The 21,030-nt window shown below is 42.2% G+C and overlaps 1 protein-coding gene across 1 annotated transcript in view; it reads right to left on the reverse strand.

The window, feature by feature from the left end:
• The window catches only part of tnfsf10l (TNF superfamily member 10, like), a 52,882-nt gene that overhangs the window by 13,482 nt on the left and 18,370 nt on the right, over positions 1–21,030 (reverse strand). The window contains exon 2 of the mRNA XM_070855090.1: positions 14,941–15,090. Within this exon, the coding sequence (XP_070711191.1) occupies positions 14,941–15,090 (150 nt within the window). The remainder of the gene's footprint in view (positions 1–14,940; positions 15,091–21,030) is intronic.

A 21,030-nucleotide genomic window follows, 5' to 3' on the forward strand; every position in this document is an offset into this window, starting at 1 on the left:
TTCTCTTCTTCCTGGCAAATACTATTTTTTTTACATATGTTGGGTTTGAAATGACCAGTCGTTACAAAGCATTTTGGAATTGGTCTGGTAGAGTGAGAATGGGCGGGGAATGGGTTGTCGTGGGCAATTGCACCCGATGAAGCACATCCACTGAAAGTGCTTGTTTTTGCCACCGACAGGCTCAGATTGTTCTTCAAATCATCTGGCAGCATTATGGAAAGGATCCCTACAGAGATAGACATGTAAGATCCTTTTTGTTTAACCAGAACCAGCCGTTGTGTTGCGCTATTCAACCCCACCAGACTCCATTTACAAAAACAGCCTTTTTAGCACGCAGAACCCAGGAGTGGCTGGTCTACTGCTGTCTTAGTTTGCTGCGGTTGGTTCGTTTGTGTTGTTGTGTTGGATCAAAACGTAGCCGTTAAAACTCTGAAGTTACACAATAATACAAACAAACTAACTGACTGTGACAGCGGTAGACCAGCAACTACTGTGTTAAGTTGCCATTTTTGTCAATGAAGGCTGGCAGCTTTAAAATGAGCCTTATAACTATGTCTGATTAAACAAAAAGGATCTTACAGGTCTCTCTCTGTAGGGATCCTTTCTGTAATGTCATCAGACACTTTGAATAACAATCTGAGCCTGTCTGTGGCAGAAACAAGCACATTTATGGATGTACTTTGATTTGTTTTTGTTAAAGTCATCTGAACTCATTTCTGTGTCCATCAAGATCTGTTCCCAGAAACATTTATTATTGTGATGTGATGTGCCATAAAAACAAGACCATCTCAGATGCTTGCCTCAGTAAAACTCCGCACATGTAAACACAGTTATTAACCTCCGCGTTATAATCCTCATATCTCCAATCTCAATCACTTTTATTGTTTCAGCAAGGACTCTGACCTTGTCAGTTGCTGCTGACACAAAGTCAGTCCAGGAATATTGTGCGAGACAAAACAAAACCTTTTGAGTAGTGCTGATAAAGCGAAACACTACTGCACGTGAGGTTAGGTAGAGAAGTGGCTCTGTGCAAAGTGATATATTGGCCTGTTAAATACATATTTGGTGAAATGTGGATGTAACTGCAATGAAGTAAATTGAAGTGAATTGTGGATATTTTGAACATTGAATCTTGTCTGTCAGGTCAGATCCAGCGTGTGCTACGGGCATCAGAAGACGCAGCATTGCATAATGTGGTCGGCCAACACAAGCTTGTCCAAAAATACTGAAGTCGAGTGAAGAAAAGCAGCGATGTAGATTTTTGGATTTGATGATCTATGATGACAGAAAGTGGGATTTCAGTCAAGTTAAAAGGAACTTGACTGAGACAGCAGTGCTTTGTTCCTTACACGCAAGTCTGAGTCAGTATCCATGGTGCATCATTTACTGTGCTCGTTTGTTTCAGTTAGAGTTTCAGTGAGATGGTATTTCAACATTTCAATATTAATTTGGTTGTTTTCCATGTAAATGGGATAGTGCTTGGTTAAGCCTTGTTTTTGCAACACCTAGTTGGGAGTTTTTTTGTTGCAGCTTGTCTCTGGCAAATGTGCAAGATAACAGTGTTCCAGCATGATAAAAAACGATTCATCAGCAAAACATCTTTCATATCGTAACTTTCTGTATTGTCCGATGACCCCAGCCAAAGCAAATGCTTAGATCCAGTTTAGCCCAGACCCGCCTGTTTGTGGGTTACACTAAATCATCTCTTAAAAGACTACAACTTCCTTTAAATGTGCTGCAACATTTGGAAAACTGAAGCCCTTCGATAATATATTTTCCATAAAAACAGTCTTTCTAAAGCCTGCAAGATGGTCAGCCTCAAACGCTTATTGTTTAGACTGTCAAAACGGGCCCATTTATCAAACGCAGAGCGCGGTTTCTGACTTTCTGCTCACAGTGCGATGACTTCATAGGAATGGTGTGTTTATTCTTTTATCTCACAGTCGTGTTTACGCCAGCTTTCCCATTTTATTTCTCATGCTGACAGCAGAGGCAGATTGTGGCCCTGGAAGTCGGTGCACATCTAGAGAATGGCTATAAATAATAAGAGATTAAGGGCTGAGCCAAGGAGACCGTGTGGTCAAGAGATGATATTAGACATGGGCACAACAATTTGAGGATTCACAGAAGCTCCTCCTGAGGCCGGGGGACTTTATTTTTACCCAGGAATGGAAGTCAATAAAACCTAATCAACAGAAACATCCTTGATCGTGGTAATGAAACCATGACTTCATCAGACACGACCAACATGTCACATTTTCAAGGTTGCAACACAGCCTGCAGTACAGTGCAGCCACAATGTTGGGCCTGTTTATCCCAATAGACCTATTGTTGGGCTTTTAAATGAAGCTGGAAACAAGTCTACCAGCCGTGATGCTATAACAATATGTGGTCTGTGATGGCTCTGTGTACATATGTTGTTAATGGGGACTTACCCAACGCTTCCCCAAGGTTTTATACCGTTTTAAGAGTTTATTGGGGCAGTGTGGCCTGTTTTAACCTAGAAAATATACAAAACTAAAGCTGTAACTACTGGTTAGCAAGCTTGTAAGCTCGTTCGCCAATGGTATAATTTACAATAACTTCACATAGTTTATTCATAATTCTGCAGCGGGTGGTTAAGTCGAATTGAATGGTGCAGCACAGCTACTAAAACTTTGTCCAGTTTGGACGCTCTGTTCCCTCAAACGTCAGCTCTCCCAAGAATTTGTGTGCCAAGGTTCATCAAAGTTGGACGAGCAATTCCATCTATCACGCCAGTTCTATCAGAAATTATTTTTATGCAAATAGGTTCCACTTTTATTGCTGTTTTCATCAATGTTTCGTTAACCAGTTGATAAAATTCTCCATTTATTTCATACTGCATAAGGAATAAAATCCAAAGACTTTAATTCAGTGTTATTTCCCTTTAGCAGCTGTGAGCTGAGTGTGTTGCAATGTTCCTTATTGCTCACACATGTATTGTTAGGTTCCATCAAGAGCAATAAAAATCTTGTCTCCTTGTCTCCTTTTTTTTTCTCTTGTTTTCCACGTTCACTTCTCATCTCTCACTCTGGTTGCCATTTAAACCCTGAAACCTCCAGTTTTCTTCATTTTTGTCTTTTCTGCATTTGTTTCTTCATGAAATGTAACTTATTGGATTGAAAGCCTTCAAAAGAACTTTCATTCTGGCTTTGTTTGTCTTTTATTATCACTCATAGTCTGGAGAATAGAAAGGGAATATATGAATAACATCATTCTCCAACTCCTAAGTTACACAAGTGTTTTTGGCTGATCATCAACAGGGTCACCGAGTCATATTTTAAATTTGTTTACAGGTTGTGAGTTCAACTGAACAAGGATCGCAGTACGAAAGCTATAGATGAAACCGCCGCTTTGGGTCAAAGAAGCTCAAACAATAACACAAACAAAGGTGCAATAACGAAAGGCTTTCTGATGTTTTGCAGAACTGGTCAGTGAGATAAAGATGGAAGGGTCAGAATTAAACCTTTGCATTGGCTGGCTTATGTTGGCACATATCCATCTCTGCAGTACATGTTCCAAAAGCATCAGTAGATTATTTCTTCTTTATTACAGTGTGTGACCTCAAATGTTTAGCTGAAGGTTGGTAGGAAATAGATGGGTGAACCTATAGATCTTTCAAACATTGCTTCCTTATTTTTATTTATGCTTTAGTAGTATGAGGGAAAATGTAGTGTTGACATGGAGAGGCAAAGTCTCATCAGTATATATATATACATACATATACATATATATATATATATATATATACACTACTCACTAAAAGTTAGGGATATTCAGCTTTCAGGTGAAATTTCAGGATGGACCTAAAATGCATTCTAACCTTTCCAGGTGAACTTAATGTGACCTTCTCTAAACCTTTGAATGCACATGTCCAACTGTTCAGTGTCTCAGTACTTTCTGCACCGGCTGCTGTTCTCTAACAAGAAGCTTAACAGCAACATTCACAACAGGTTTGATCCCTGAATCCACCAATACATTTCCTGCTTCAGTTAGAATTGGTATTTAAACAGTCCTCCTCATCCTGCTGTTCACATTCTGACATCATGAGACCAAGACGACACCTAACAGTTGATCAGCAGCACCTCAACAATGGAGGCTTCAAACAGGAAGTCCTCAGACGGAGGTGTTCACTGAGCTTAGAGGGTCACAGAGTGTCATCAGGAGGTTGGAACAGTGATACAGAGACTGGAAGAGTCACAGAAAGGAGAGGAGTGGACGTCCTTTGGCCACATCCCAATTTATTGAGACACTGAACATTTTTTGTTGTGGTATACCTACCACTGTTGGTAGATTTTAACAAGAAGATGTGCATGCACACTGTTATGTTGTTGCAAAACGAAGCGTGGGGCATCATTGAGCAGTGAACCATGTTAAACCTGTTCTAGTAGAACCTCCAAATACAAGTGTGAACTTGAATAATGATCAGAATATGCAACCTTTCATACATATGCAGTATATTGTGACGCTGATGAAGGAACTCAAGGGGAGTGAGTTGGGATGTAGAAATGGGGGGATTTTTGGGGGTCGCTGGACAGGAACTGGGCCCGAGGGATGAATGAGGAGAGGGAGGGTGGTAGACGCCAGACACAGAGGCCTTTTGTTTTTGTGTATCAGCTGGAAATCACTAACAACACTGCAGCCCTCCACCCCTCCTTGTGTGTGCGTGTACAGCATGTCAGAGAAACTTGCTTTTGAATAGTCAACTGTAGAACAGATTATAAGAAGATAAGGAAGCGGTGCTCAAAAAACCCCAGACCAGAGCAAGTGACTGTGACTGTCACCCTAAATAACCGTGTTTCTACAGTTACGTCATGCCGCCCCACATCTCATCATTCCCAGAGAGTGAGATGACCTTTTGATTAGTTTTGGTTTATGATGAGGTGGTCACAGCTACATTTAGAGTCTGTTCTCAGTGTAACAAGTATTTCTGTGTATCCAAAGCCTCGTATACCCTTTTCTGTTGTGACTCAGTCCTCTGTTTTGTCCAAACATCATTAAAAACATGTAATTGGGGCACACCTTTGCAACAGATGACATGTTCCTACATTGTGATCAACATGGGCACTCCCACATAAAACGTCCTACTGCTGTAAACACCCAGCGGAGCGCCAAATGTGGATTAATCCACAGCTGAAAATAGTCCCCACCAAATGCACAAGAGATGGAGTAATGTATTGCTGCTTTATGGTGTTTTCGTGGGATTTGTTGGCACCAACAAATGATCACAGAAGCCGATGAAATGGTGCAGATGGAGCTTTTCTGTAGCCTTGTTGTGTGTCGACCTCAGTGCCGTATATCCTGATACGTTGATGGGCGTCAACACCTCCATTGGCTGAGTGGAGTGAGAAAACAGTGGGCGCTAGTGCTGCCATCTACGTCATACACCAACTGTGTTTTGCTCTTTAGTATTCCAAACGCTGGCTATACATGAATGCTATTGAGCTAATAATAAGCACTGGCAATTGTGCACTGATTTTCAAAGAATACACTGACGGATGTTAATTCTTACATGGGCTCAATGATTTTCATGTTGGAAAAATTATTTTTGAATTCAAGTTTTGCCTGCTGAACTCACAGGTTTGAGTTGATGAAATGTTCATGCTTGATGACAAGCTGCAGAGCCATGTGCCTCTGATTCTTTGATTTCATGAGTTACAGGTCATTTTTCCTCTATGGAGGTTATTTCAGTACAATCTCTTTGCTTTCCTTTATAAAAGAGCCATTAGCACATATTTTACGCCACGCACTTGTAAAACACAAAGGCACGTAGCAAATGAGAGCAGAAAGCACACCTAGATTCTCACTAAATGTGATGTTAAAAAAGATAAATAGTCCACAGCCTCAGACGCTTTGTGTTATTCGTCAATAAAATGGTACCGCGGAACAAAAACGCCCTAAAGTTGAACCTCACACATCCAAATGCCACCATTCACTGTTCAGAGTGTGTAATTCTGCTTCGGAGAGCAATTTAACACCGAATTACCGACACTGAATGCCTTCTGAAGGATACCACTTTGAAGCCTGCGGCGGGTCTGTCCACACCCTGACCACTGATGTCAAAACAGCTGTTTTGCATCAGCAGTCAAAAGCCAAATATTTGCTATGACATCACTGCTTTGACATGGAGCAGATTTAGAGATAAGGCACCCACAATACATCTGTGTGAGACCAGGCGACGCCAGTGGGGCTTTGTTTCTTTAAAGACAGTGACGTCCACAGTAAAGCAAAAGTTCAGTCTTGCTTTTGAAATCAGCAGCTGATGCTAATGAAGACAGTGTGATGTGGTTGATAGCCTTGGAAAAACCTAGTAAGTGGCACTTAAGTTGGGATTGTTGTAGATGTAGAGTTTCTTTTTTACTGAGCATGTTCGGGACTTTTCTCTGCCCATGATGATGATGATGGAGATCATGTGATGCGGTCAAAAGCTCCCAAATGGACTTTGAGGTGAGAGCGTCGTGTCACGTGATGTTTCCAATTTCAAGAATGAACTCTGAAACTAAAGGTTTCTAACTAAAACCTGGAAATTTAAACATCAACTCTTCCCAGCTGGCATTCTTACCCATCATTATTACAGAGAGACAGATCTCAGCACCGTGAAGACAAAAGCATGATAAAGTTTTGCTTAGAGGGCAGAGAAGTAAATCCGTTGATCTAAGGATTTTAGATGTTCTATCTAAACCTAATCTAACCCCGACCTTCCTAAAACAAAAGGCAAATCCCTTTCCTGTGCTCTACTGGAGCTGAACGAGTGCAGCAGAGCCGGTTTTGACCCTTTGACCTAAAATGGAGGAAGGAAAATCATTCTTCTTCACACAAAATAACTGCTGTTCACTGTTGCACACAGCCAGTTATGTGCCGTACACGTGGTGAAATGAAACAAAGAAATTCTTGGAGTGAAACAATCAGAGCGGACTGACCGCCAGCTCTGCGAACTCTCCTTCCAGTCAGATGCATGCAGCCATTATTCACTTACACAGGACTTAAAGTAAGAGTGATAGTAAAATTAAGCCCCATGAGAGACCACTTGAGTGAATACCAGCCGTGGACGTGTTTACCCCACGCTGGGGTCCCCAGCCCTGTCTCCGAGCATTATCCATCACTGCTACTGGAAGCTGAGAGCTGACATATCACCAATTTGTCTCAGCAGGTGCAGATGTTACAGAGCTGTTCCTGAAACGGAGAACGGCAGCCAACGCAGGAAGAGTAGCGAAGCAAAGTTACTCTGGTCTCCACGAGGCCTGAAAGCTTAAGACCCGTGTTGAGTTACACGCATGCCATCCTAAATCCCCCGGTGCTGCTTTCTCTCTCTCTCTCCAGTCAAATCTCTCTCCTCCCTCTTGCGCTGCCTCGTAGCTTTGCTTGTCTCACTTTAAATCATTTACTCGACAATCCAATTGCTGTGCACGAGGAGGAACGCACGCCCCTCACTGCCTGCGCTCATACACGGCATAAAGGATCAGATGCCTGAGAGGGTGAATTCTCCAGGTGAGGAGATCGTCGAGACCGAAACAGGAGGAAACTTCAGGAGAGCACAGCTTTCCTGGCTTCCCCTTCTCGTCTCTTGCTTTTCTTTTCCTAAACCCTGTTTATCACATTAACTTTAGGCCCCACATTGTGCAAAATGCACTTATTAATTTGCCTAGAAACCGCCACACTATGAGAAAAGATCCTCTCCCTCTTTCTCCCCCCCTCCATCTTTCAGTAAACGTTCAGTTATGATGTTGCAAGACGACCTGTTGATCATGTGAGCCCCTCTGGCAGGCGGACTGTCCCCACCCGCTGAAAACCACGCAGACCGTCCTGTTCCTCTAAGACGGAGCGTACACAGGCTGCAAACTGCTGCACCTGGACCTTTAAATGAGCAGACTATTGGACCTTTAAATCATTTGTCCTTTACGTTATTATTAAGCAGATGATATCATTTCTTAATTGATTGCAGAGACTTTATAATCACACATTTACTTTTGAAGTCAGACAACCTTTTTCACAAATGGCAAACTTGTCTACTGAGTTTTGATGCGATGCTGGAACATCTCTCAAACGGTCTCTGCCTTGCGAAGGCTATTGTCCTGCTATTATAAAGTAAAAACAAGCGTATCATTGGTTGATCTTGACAGATATCACAAGCAAATCTGAAGCATCTGCAAGTAGATTTTTATACTATAGTGACATGAACGGACATGTATCGTATTTGGACACTGAGTTCAACTTCCCCCTCTTCTGCCTCCGCACGATGTTTGTATAATTAAAGCCTCATTGCGGGACATTTTATTCTTTCGTGGCCACTACCTCACCGACTCCTGTTTCTCCTCCCAGCTCTCCTGTAGCATCTGTTTTCCGCTATGTCAATGCACGTCAAGGGAACAGGTTTTAAGACTTTAAGACTTTAGAGTCCATCACATTGTACACTTTATATCGTTACATCTTTATGATATTGGCTGCGCTTTCATTTTTTTCATAGAGGCAACATCATCTTATTGTCTACTGAGATCGAGATCATTGTTTCCTCCTGCAGCACCTTTAATTTCTGCTCTTTTCCTCCATGTCTCTCATCTCTTCCTTCTTTATTTGTTCCTGTCCAGCTGGGTTTGCTGACAGCTTCTTTCCTTCCCCTTCCCCCAATTTTTTCCTTATGAAACTTTTTCCATTCCTCCCCTTCAGTTACTTTGTTCGGCCCAACTTCTGACCTGGACGCCTTTCGGTGCCATAAATCCTTTGCTCTACATTTCATCACTGTCCTCATCTAATGCCAGCACTACTCGTCCTCTCAGACACATATTTGTCATCATCATCATCATCATCATTCACTGATGCCTTTTACTATGGCCTGTATGCGCGTGTTCCCCATAGAGGAATCTACATGCCAAGCCAACACAGTTTTCTAATGATTTCCAGGAGATTAACTGAAGCCAAAACTGCGCTTATGATCTTCTTTTTTTTTTTTTGTCTTTTCTAAAAAATGTTCCATTATTTCCTCTCCACCTCAGTATTACATACTCAGCCCCTCTCGTAAACTGCGTGTCATTCTTTGTTATTTATATAATCGACATGAGTGGGCGAGGCTGTAGCGCACATCCAAACTGCATAGTTTCATCAGTGAACCAGATCCGAGCATCTGCTTTGGACTTGTTGGACTGTTTGTAAGAGGCAGACAGAGACGCTGTGTGTGAGTTTATGTGGGTGAATTCTCAAACTTATTACGGGAGAGTTCGGTATGTTTACAACATCTATGAGGGTAGTTAAACCTCATTTTTGACTTTGGATTTGTCAGCTATCTGACGTCCAAATCCAAAACCAGTGATGCATCTATTACAAGCCGTTCTTCATAACATTTGCTTCGTTTTCCTCTGAACTTGAACAGATACGGTTCACTGTTTCATCAGATCCTGCCGGCGCTACGGGCTTAGCATTTCCATCCAGTAAGTCGAAAATGTTTCAACTTGTTGCTAAAGAGTGCTGGATCAAATGGTTATAAGCAGCTGATTTGCAGTAAAGAGCCATGATCAGCACTTCCTCCCAGCACCTGTTAGCTCTAACAGCTGGGACGCCCTACAAACACCAGCAGGTCATTACAAGTAGTTTTGGCAACACTTGATTTATATTTGTCCACAGGAATGTTGCTTCTCTCATCCAACATTTATCGGCAAAGTGCAACCACAGCGAGTCAGCAGTAACTTCTGGTCATCGTTCATCACTGAGGTTTAAAGGAATAGTTTGACATTTTGGAAAATATGTCCATTTGCTTTCTAGCCAACAGTTTGATGGGAATATCAGTGCAAAGCCGGAGCCAAGAGATGGTCGGCCTCAGTATTAGCATACTTTCGGGTCACAGAGGTTGTTTTTACTTACAGCTGTTCTGAAGGTATTTCCAGAATCCCGCTTTCTTTCTGAATCAAAGCAAATGATGGCAGCCAGATTTCTAACTGGATAGAAGACAGTGTTGCAACTTGGGAAATGGGTTAAGAAATCTTTCGAACTGAATACTGTATTCATCCAGACGATCAGAAGAGTTGTATGCTAATTTCTGAGAGGTATAAACTGGGGCAAGGACCTGGGGCAACCTGAAAGCTAGCCCGGTACTCTCTAGGAGGAATTTGTTGGTTACACACTTGGATTTCAGTACAGATCAACCCAACATGATATAATATGCTAGTACGTTCTAGAGGTGGATCTTTGGACAGAGCTAGGTGAGCTGTTTCCACCAGCTTTTATGCTAAGCTAACCAACGCCAACGTCATGCTGACTGGCCAGACAAAGAGTGGCATCTCATCTTCTCATGTAATCGTATTCCCCAAAATCTGGATAAGTGGTCATGTAGCAACAGGATTATTCCCTCTGAGCGAGGTCACCCCACCCCCCCTCTCCTACGATGGTTGGATGCCAACCAAGGAGAGAAAGAAACCAGCCCTGGAATGCCATACAGCCAAGTCAGTAGCCAAGCCAGTGATCCAGACCATGTGAGCCACAAGATGCAGCAAATCAATCATCCAGTAAGTAAAACTGCCACTGAGAGTAATAAGGAAATACTCCCCAGAGCCTCTCTAATGTTCCACCTGCAGCCAGCTTATCAGTGGCCACATCAGTTGCCAGCTTCAGTAAAAACATGCAATCGGCCCCAGCAGCCTCTTAGTGGTCTGATTAAGTTCGTATTTTGGGACTTTTAGTTAGAGATCTTGAGCTCTTTCTCAAACATCTCTGCTACTCTTGTCCTGTTGTGACACAAAAATACCAACCAGGGGTGAGGATTTCATGAACTCTGTAAATTTATGAGCATTTTAGGATGTAAATGCTTTGTTTTAGTTTGACAAAGCATCACTCATTCACCTCTAGATTGGTCTGATAAGTGGAAATGTTACTGAGGGTGGTACTGATGACCTCTGTGCCTTAGAAGATACGTAATTAAGGCCCTGAATGCCAAACATTATAAAATTGGTGTAATTCAAACTGTATAATTGCTGCCCAACCTCAGTATTCATTTGTCTAAAATGTATTTTAAAAAGCTTTAGCTTACAGATTGTTGCTACGATTTAAAATCTGGAACTCCAGTACTTTCAGTGAAGCATTTTATATGGAAAGACACGGCGCCTGTTTGGTCTGCCAGCTCGATCTAACCACCATTTTGGCTTTTCGACTCAACAACTCCTTTCTTGACCTTAATCCAGTGACGCAAGTTGATGAAGAACACAATTTGGTGTTGTTTGTAAGATCGGCTTTGACAAATCACTCAAAGTGGACAGCTTTGTAACAGCTAGCTGGACTGTGCTAAGATGCTTTACTGGATCAGATGGGGGTCAAAATGCTTTTCTCATGGGTAGTTTGCCTTTCCCACGTCTCTTCCTCATGCAGCATCAGTGGGAAAAACATGGCGGTGAATGGGATTTGGATTAGCTTGACATGTCTGTACGTGTGAAAGTTTGGGAAGGAATACTGGATGCAAATCTTGTTTGGATGTTTGTCAGCAGCCCATTTTCTGCGTAGTCATTAACACTTGTGGAAAACTAGACATTCCTGTTCCCGTCCACTGAGGACCACAGCGGCACGGAGCAGCACTCTCCGATTGTATCGTACAAGCAGAGCAGAGGGCTGGGTGGGCGGTGAAAAGGGTAAAGAGGTGAGAGGTGAAGGAGAAAGAATGATTGGTAGAGAGAGTAAACCAGAAAGAACGATTGACTTAAAGAAAAAAGGACAAGGAAGGCTTAAACAAAGACAGACGGTGGTTTGTGAAGGAACTCAGGGGGCTGAAGATATACTGCTGTAAGCGCCCAGACATCCAGGCTAAGTGGGAAAAGTCCTCTTGGCTATGTCTGCAAGGAGATGACTTATATCAGTGGAGTGACTCAGGGGGTTTAGGAAGGACTCTGTGTGTGTGTGTGTGTGTGTGTGTGTGTGTGTGTGAGGGGGTGTTTGACAGAACAACGGGGGACTCTCCAACCACAGCTTCCTGGAGTCACTGGTATTTTCATGCTGATTCAACATATGCACCGAGGGGAGTCTGGCCTCAGTGTGTGTCTGTTTACTCACTGCATGAGTGTACGGATATTAATAATGTGACTGTTTATTTGTGTATACTTTAGTGTTTTTTACACCCATGTGACTCTAAGTTTAGACCTTTGAGCCCAAAGGAAACCATACATACAAGAGCTATTCATGACAGTGGACAGTGTTTTTTTGTTTCTTTGTAGGAAATATGGGATGTAAATCCCTGCATTGTGAAACAAAGGCTATAAACGTATTGTTTGTATGATCAGATCTCACTTATCGAGGCCAAATAAGCCAGAACTCAGTTGACGCAGATTGAGGCTGAAGTGTTTCTGCACAAAGACATTATATTCAGTGCGCACGTTTATCCGCACTGGCTAATGTTTTTCCTAACATAAACGCAATCAGGAGAAGGGGATGGGGGAGGAGGGGGGGTTCAGTGTCTTTCTCAAGAACACTTTGACATGTAGACAGAAGGAGCCAGGGGTCATAAGCACCAACCCTGCCGTCGATGGTTGCTCAACCATCTGAGCTACAGACCTGAGCTGTTGTTTGGCCGGCTGATTTGGCCCATTCACCCGCACAGTCGACAGTTGGAGCTGCAGCAGTGGGTGTGACGCTCAGCTCATGGAGGCAATCATCCTGCGTGCAATATATGTCCAAATTCATACTCCTCCAGACGTGATGCACCTAAAGTGCAACAATCTCTGAGGATATCATTATCCTCCTCAGGAAGTTATTAAACTTCCATCAATTAGCCTGGAAAGCAACAACAAAATGGAAAAGCGCATTGGAGGCAGGCTGGTTATAACACATGGCCATATGGTCACAACTATCCACTCTGCTGGTTCTGGTCTGCCTCTACTGTCATTATCTAATAAAGGCAAAAATGCCAAATAAGAAATTAAAGCAAAAAAGATGTTCCTTACATAATGGCGACACATTGGCACAGCAGAGGGGGTGTACTCACATTTTTTTGAGTTTGTTTCAGTGAGGTGAACAAGTGTAATCTGTGAGTGGGCCCCCGCCTTTATTTAAACTGTACTTTACTATATTTTACTGGCGTCTGGCACACGTTCATCAAGCACTGGATTTACAGATAAAAACCAAGCAAGTTCAATTCAAACTCTGCAACACTCTCTCAAACACAGCCACAGTGTATTTGTAAATCGCTGTCTGTGCTAACGTTTGTCTGAAAACACCCCGGGGCAACTCTCAAGTACAGGCTCATTTATACACAAGTTAGAGCACATAAATGTAAACTTGTAGCCTAACAGGCTCAGTGGTGTTTATGCTCTGAAGTCTGGCATTGTGTTAGCTCTGCTGACAGAAATGTCATGTTTATGCCTCCACAGTAACCAAGCGCCAAAGGTCAGGCTCCACCACAGTGCCACAAACGCTTTAATTCACCACCACCACCACCAGCTACCTCTCCACAGACGCTGCGAATGAGGAACCCAAATGCTTGATTTAATTGTTTCTCACACAAATTCTCCTATTTCCTCAGCTAATGTTGTATGTTTTTTAAGTGGGTCACGCTTACTTAAGACAGTTAACTGTGAGGGCTTGTCAGTGGAAAACAAGTTGAGCTGCCAGCCAGAGTGCAGCGTCAAGAGTGTCAGGTACAAACAGTGAGAAATGAGGTGTTACTTGTAACTCCCTCATTTCCAGCACTAAAAACACTTCTCTTCCACTCAATCCATCATACATGATACTGCAGTTTCCAAGACAGGTATATATTTAAATGATTAATAATCACTGTCTTATTAGGGCCAGAGCACCAAGCGGTGCGAGAACCCTCTTGAAATGCAAGGAATTCTTCTTCTTCTTCTTCTTCTTCTTCTTCTCCGAAATAAATTGCAATTTTGAGGGCCTAAACATCCCCGAAAACTCATGAAACTTTGCACACGCATCAGTCGTGGTGAAAAAACTTATTTTAAATGGACGTGGCAAAAGGGGTCATGAATGAACGAACTAGTCCGAGGAGGACAAACAGGAAGTTGTTAATAATTAGACTCTGTGATCCAATCAGCACCAAACAAACAGACATGTTTGATAAGAGTCTACATGTCAAGCGAGGGCCCGCTCATCGCTGCTTGCAGCTTTAATTAGGTTTTTACTACTTCTGCTGTTCCTTTATTAATAAAAATGGAACAATTCACCAATAAATTCCTTTACATTCAGTCATTTTAACCATTTGTTGGACATTCATTTGAAGTAATCTTGTAATATTTGAAATGTTGCACCTCTAACACTAAAACTAGGGATTGTTTCTACCCACTTGCCCCCTCGCAGCTGAATGTTTCTCCAGTACGATGACAAATATGCCCAATTAGTCCCACCCAGGGGTTCAGCACTGCATCAATCCCCGCAGATGTTTCTCAGCTTACTGTAAGCAGATTCCTTCACGCTGAAACCATCTGTTCTTTAACCCTCGGGGCCCCAGAGCCGGCTGCACAAGCTTCACTTAGGGTTAATATCCTAAATATATAATTTGGGGATTCAAAATTATAGTCTGGAGTTTATCAGTTAACACTGTTGACATATAAAGTGGATAATTCAGAGTGAGGGAGTGGTATTACTTTAGCAACAATGCATTTAATTGATCTTGGTCCCTTTATAGCCTACAGACATTTTAAATATTTTCAATCATTTTATAAGGAAATGTGCCTTTTGCCCCTATTTTACTTATGATCAAGCCTATATGGACTGATCAGTTCTCCTGTCTCACATTCACGAAACACCTGCAGCAAAACGCCAGCAATTTAATTCATTGAATCCAAACTACAGTTTAAAAAAAGCAGTTTCCTTTGCATAGACCGACTTTCCTGGAGAAAGTATTCATACTAATATCAATATTCTAAGACATTAGAGGTTATTTACCATTAAGAACCATTAATTAATTACTCTGAATGTCAGTGATGTGTTTTTTCTTACCTTGGAGATGTATGCTTTGATGCCTTCAGCCAGTTTGATGCAGGGCTCTCCGAACAGCTGGGCCAGCTGGTCGGGGATGTCCTGGTCCTTATCCAGAGCGTTCAATAAACTCAGGCACTTGAGCTCCTCCGTGACACCCTGGCTACGCACCTACAGAGCAAACACACATTTAAAAACAAAGGATTACCAGGGGTGTACATAGGCTTAAAAGGGTTTTAAAACGTTTTTTACTGCCTTGTAGCAAAAATGTGAAATGTCTCTGCAGGTTGTTTATAGTGATGTTGGTTAATACCTGTGGCTGAAGTCGTGAGCCTTCTGGCTTTCAAACAGACTTTATATTCTCTGTTTTATACCACAGGCTCCAAATCCATTATGGTGGAAGGAAGTAATAAATACAGTCTGAATAAAATAATATATACCTAATGAAAGTGCTCTATGCCCTCCCGCTACGACGACGAATGCAGCCTGTGTGTGCCGTAATGTATGTCAACAAGTGGAACTGAACTGTCTCGATATAAACTGCATCTAAAACTGCTGGTGCCTCCATTAATAGAGCATTAGAAGAGTAGCAAATGTTAATTTTCTACTCCATTTTTATCATGGAAAAAGTCCCACACTGTCTCACATGCTGTTGGTACATTTATTAATAAATAAATGAAAGGTCGGTAGGCGAAGAAGACAAGTCAAGAGTTTAGAAGAGGACAAATGTGAATGAGTGCTGATATTCACTATAAATAGTTATCTTAGAATAGTATTACACACAAATGGAGCATTACAACATTTATATAACAATCCTCGACTGAGCACTGGACACTAATGTGACAATAAATATTGATTCATCTCTTTGATTATATCCAACAACTCTCACTTGGGACCCTCATGTTAATCATTCATCAAGCCAAACTAGCTGTCCTCTATGGAGCCATCAGTCTTTCTGCGCTGCTCTAATACAGTATGCTACATTGCATTTTGAGTCTCTTTCCTCTTGTATGTTTTGGTTTCTTAATGTTCTTGATGCGTTTGTTATTTACTGCGCTCCTGGATTTGGTGCACATTTCCCTAAATGTGCTTTCACTCTTGAAGTGTCCCTGAGGGGATGCCATATATTTGCCTAATAATGACTTTTAGACACACACAGTAGATGTTACATGATCGTTCTGAAATTGGAAATGAAACAACCTGAGATCAAGTGTAACCACAATGTTTTGGCACTCGGACTGGATCAGCCAGCTGGAAGCGCAACCCCTTATGTAACAGCACTGAAGAGTTTCTCCTGGACTAAACTGAAAGTGAGCGCACACACACACACACACACACACACGGCCCAATTAAGAGAAAATTAAAACAATTTCATTATGGGGGGGAAATAGCTTCTTTCCCCTGCTGCTGCACCTCCTGTTTGGCAGCAATTTCCATCTGAAATCCGAAATGTTGTCATGTAATTTCGGGCATCACGGGTCGAATAAGGCATCTTTGGGAACTGAAATGTGGACAAAGACCTATGTAGCTCGCTGGCTGTGGAGTCATGTGCATGTTAGTGTGTGTGTGTGTGTGTGTGTGTTTGTACCCTTTAGGGAGGCTGTAAGCGTCACGGTCTGATAGCCCTGCTAATGACTCTATAACAAGCGCTGATGAGGAGAGAGAGATTACAGAGCTGCACTCCTTCACCCCTTCTTTATTTTTATTAATTTATTTCCGCTTGAACTACATTTGCAAATTAAGTCCCCTCCTTTTGTTTTCTTTCTCCACTTTCATTCCATTTATTTTCAGCTTCATTTTTTTTCCCACAGTGATATTGGTCATGTTGATGAATGAGCAGATTCCCCTGTTCCTTGTGAAGATAACGTCGCGTCTGCGTCCAAGTGTGTGTGTGTGTGTGTGTGTAAATTACTTCAAACCAAGCGGGAAGGACAGGGCACTTACTGGAAAAAGCTACGATTCTTTTGAAAAGAACGCGGCCACTTATCAACCGTCTCAACATGCAGCTCTGTCCTGAAAAGGATGATTCATGTCTGTAATGGCTTTACGTGTATCTGTGGGGACAAATTGTAATGAGTCTAATTAGATACACATGTCGCTGTTCCTGTCGGTGAACATTGTGGTTACAAGCTTCAATCCAGATTGAGGTCAACTTTAGGAGGATTGTCACATTAAATAAGGTCAAAGGGCATAAAGCTGAGAAAGAGGATTTGAGAAATGATGTAACATGTGAGAAAGCTACACACAACACTGTATTTAAACACGTTAGATAAATGAGCTGAAGTAAAAAAAAGTACAATATTTCCTTTCCAGTATATACTTATATACTTAGTATAACATCTCAAAGTATTTTCATAGTAGTTACTTTAAATCACTGCCAAAAGGCTTCGCTTACAGAACATCCATCTACTCCTCATTGTCTTTCAGCGCCGTGATGAGAGGAAAGGAAACACAGTAGGTTTTTATAAATCATCTGCATACAATCAGGAGACATCCCAACAAAACTGCTGACAGCGCAGTCTGGTCAGAGACAAAGGGGTTTGTGATGACAGCTACCCTGGCAGAAGTGCTGGGGAGGTTCACACATGCATGAACGGCTCTGAGCTCGCTCTGCGCAGCAAATGGAGTGAAAGTAGGCTTCGTTTCTTCCTCCTGCCTTTGCCAAAACACACTCCCTGCTATGGTGGTTCTGGTTGAAGGATTGATTGTTATTGAGGAGTGTCTTTGTATATGAGAATAAAAGGGTAGACTTTTACTTGTGTGTCCATTAAGCTCTGACAGGGCTGGTGGAGAGTGTCTCGTCATGTTGGCCAGGAGATAAATCCCATGTACATCACTGCACTGGGCTGAAAACAAGATTAGAGGAAACTTTCTGCTCCATTAGTGTATGGAGACGAGGCCAGAGGCTAAACCAAGCTATGCAGAGAGACATTATCATCTTCTCATCTTTTCTCTGGGTTTAAGCTGCACACAGAAACTCCTCTTTGAATGTAGAAAGTGAGAAAGAATTCAATTATCCTAAAAGTTTGAGAACTTCTTTACCTAGAAATAATGTGACAAAAACTCAATAAACCATATTTCCACATTTAATTAAGCCATTGCTGCATTTTCCCAAATTAATCTCCATAATTTGATGAAAAGGAGCAAACATGATTATCCATCACGTATTAACTGAACTCCTGAATACATGAACTAACTTGACAGGGTTTTTTTTTTTTTGTTATAGTGTTTAAAGCTAAATGCTAACAACAACATGCTCACAATGACAGTGATATTCTGATTTTAAGCAGGTATGGTGTTTGCCATCTTAGATTAGCATGTTAGCATGTCCGCATTTGGTAATTAGCACTAAGCACAAACTACAGCTGGCAGGTATTTATTTACTGGACAAAATTTAAAACATGAGCTGATGCTGGCACTAGATGAAAGGTCATCATCCCGAGGGGGATGTTAAAGCTGGCACCAAATATTAAAGGACATACACCCACCCTGTTGACACATTGTGCTCAGAGCCACAAATGTTTAACCAACTGGTGGAAAACAACTGGAGGAGATGAAACAGAGATCACCAAAATCATTAGGGTTCATCCTTTGGAAATCATGAACATGTGCAGCAGCTTTAATGGTAATCCATATGGCAGCTGCTGTGATATTCCAGTCTGGACCATTTGTCGACCAATTGTCAGATATTGCCTCCCCTAGAGCCTCGCCACCAGTAAAACCACCCAACAAATATGTAAAGAAATAAATGGCTTCTTGGTCATAACATGTTACAACACTGTCAAGGCTCACACACACATTTTGTGTCAAAATGCATTTACCCTAATTTAAAAAGATGCCATGTTTTCTCTCTCAGCAGTTGGTTCTGTCTTCAATAGTAACGTAATGGCTGGATCTTTTCCCCCCTCTACTTTTCTGATCCCTCCAAAGCCCCGAAGGCCAAATTCTGCAGCTCTGACGTCTTGCTGGGCTGCGCAGTGAGCTTGTCGTTCTTCCACTACAGCCATTCTGCAACCTTGTCCTGTCATTGTTCTGCATCACATCAATGTTGTATAATAAGGAGCTGAAATGTTAGTTTTTTCCTCAACTGATTGTGCTTTTGGTTTAGTAAAACTGCCGGGGAGCAGATGGGAAAATGTGAGCGATTCTGTGGGCCAGTAAAGACATGCAAGCCTCCAGCAATGGGGGACTCAGCCTCTGCATCATTACCCCGGGGGGGCACATAACTGGAACTGCTCCACAGGTTTTAAACATGAGAAGTTAGGAAGCCCAAAGCCCCCACCCCTTATCTCCTGGGTGCACCTTTGACAGTCGTTTCTCTTCTCCAAGTCCCAACTCCACTTAGCCAAATCCCAAAATTGCATAGCTGGCCCCATTACCTATCATTTCAGGAATGAGTTACACCCCGATGATTCAACATTAACAAATCAATAAGCTGACAAGCAGATCAGCCTCGGTGGCTTGAATCAGAAAACTTCACGTCGCCTTCATGCTTTAATAGGAATTACTTCTATCAAATGCCTATTAATTACTTTTAATACCCAAACAAACTAGTAGTCTATAATCTGCTTTGCTGTTATTCTTTTATCAGTATACTTCACTCTTCACAAGATCATATATCCTTTTTTGGCAAGGAACTCCTAAATTCTCATCCCTGTAACATGTCCCCTGTGCGGCGTATTTTCTCAGTGAGTTGACATTGATGAGTTGTCCTTCCCTTGGCTCTTCAGCAATGAGTCCGTGGGGGACGTTCAGCAGCCAAACGCAGCCTAACACATGCTAAAAACATTCAGCAACACACACGATCTGATGTAACTCTCCGTTGTGTTGTTGAGCTACGTGGAATACCTATGTGGGATTTTTGGCTCAGTTGTATGAAGGAAAGCGTCCATGAATATGATTTTCAGTCCTGTTTGGACACGACAGCTCCACATCTTCTTAATCTATATCTGTACATCTCTTCTAACTGAATTGTTACATTTTTCCAATTCTTGTACCAGCGCAAAAATATCCGGCTTTGCTTAAAAGAGGGTGTCATTATTCAGATGACCACAGGAAGTTGTTTTCAAGCACATAAATATTCTGTCTGAACAAACACAAACAAACAAGACATATGTAATGTAATCCCCAGAGGACTAGGACTAAAGAAAAGACCCTTAGATATGCAAATATAATCTCCAATAGGACTGGAACAGCTAAAATGTTTGAGAATGTTATTTTTGGGTTTTGGATCTGGACTTTGATTCATTTACAGCTAACTGTTGCTGTTGTTGTTCCAAATACAAGAGCTAAACTGGGATAGTCCCTGTTGGCCTGCTTTTGGAAATAATCCTTGCAGCTGCAAGAGGGAATACACACACATATACACGCTAGTGTTTGAGTGGTCTATGTGCTTTTTATCCCCTCTCAACCAGAGGACATGTGGTGTCTGTCCACATTGAATTGGATGACTGGGCTCCAGAGAGAGGAAGGGTCCAGGCTGACAGAGCTCCTGTGATCCTGATGCCGACTCTCTCAGGAAGCAGAGAACAATGCTTTACTGTTCCCTCCCTGTGTGAGTGTGAGCGTATGTGTGTGTGCATGTACATACGTATTACGTGTGTGTATCTGTGTGTGTGGCCTATCTTTCAATGTGTATGTGCAATAGAGTGTGTGTGTGTGTGTGTGTGTGTGTGTGTTTGGCTAGCTCTCGCTGGACACCAAACCCTGAAAAGAATATCTCAGAGGGCCACTTGGAAACCCGGACACAATTTTGTGTGTGTGCTGATGTGAGAGTTCCTTGGCAGTCCAAAACTCTCATTTGAAGGGATTAGGAAGAGGAGAAAGCAGCCACGTAACTCAAATCCAGCAGGCCAGAGGTCCGGACCAAGACCGTGTGTGTTGAGGGCTGAACAGTGAGCACAGAGCGAAGCAGAGGGAGAGAGTTGGCTGTATTTCCATATACTTTCTCAGCTTTGTGATGAAACAGACAGGACAGGGAGCGGGGTGAAATAACAGCTGAGACCTCGCTAGCAGTGGCACTGCACATAAATAACTTTACCCAAACACAGACGCAAGGACTGAGCATACAACACAGAGCAGCCAGCTTTATTGTCTTGAGTTATGTCCTGC

The sequence above is a fragment of the Pempheris klunzingeri genome, chromosome 23, assembly GCF_042242105.1.
Source record: "Pempheris klunzingeri isolate RE-2024b chromosome 23, fPemKlu1.hap1, whole genome shotgun sequence".
NCBI classification, from domain to species: Eukaryota; Metazoa; Chordata; class Actinopteri; order Acropomatiformes; family Pempheridae; genus Pempheris; species Pempheris klunzingeri.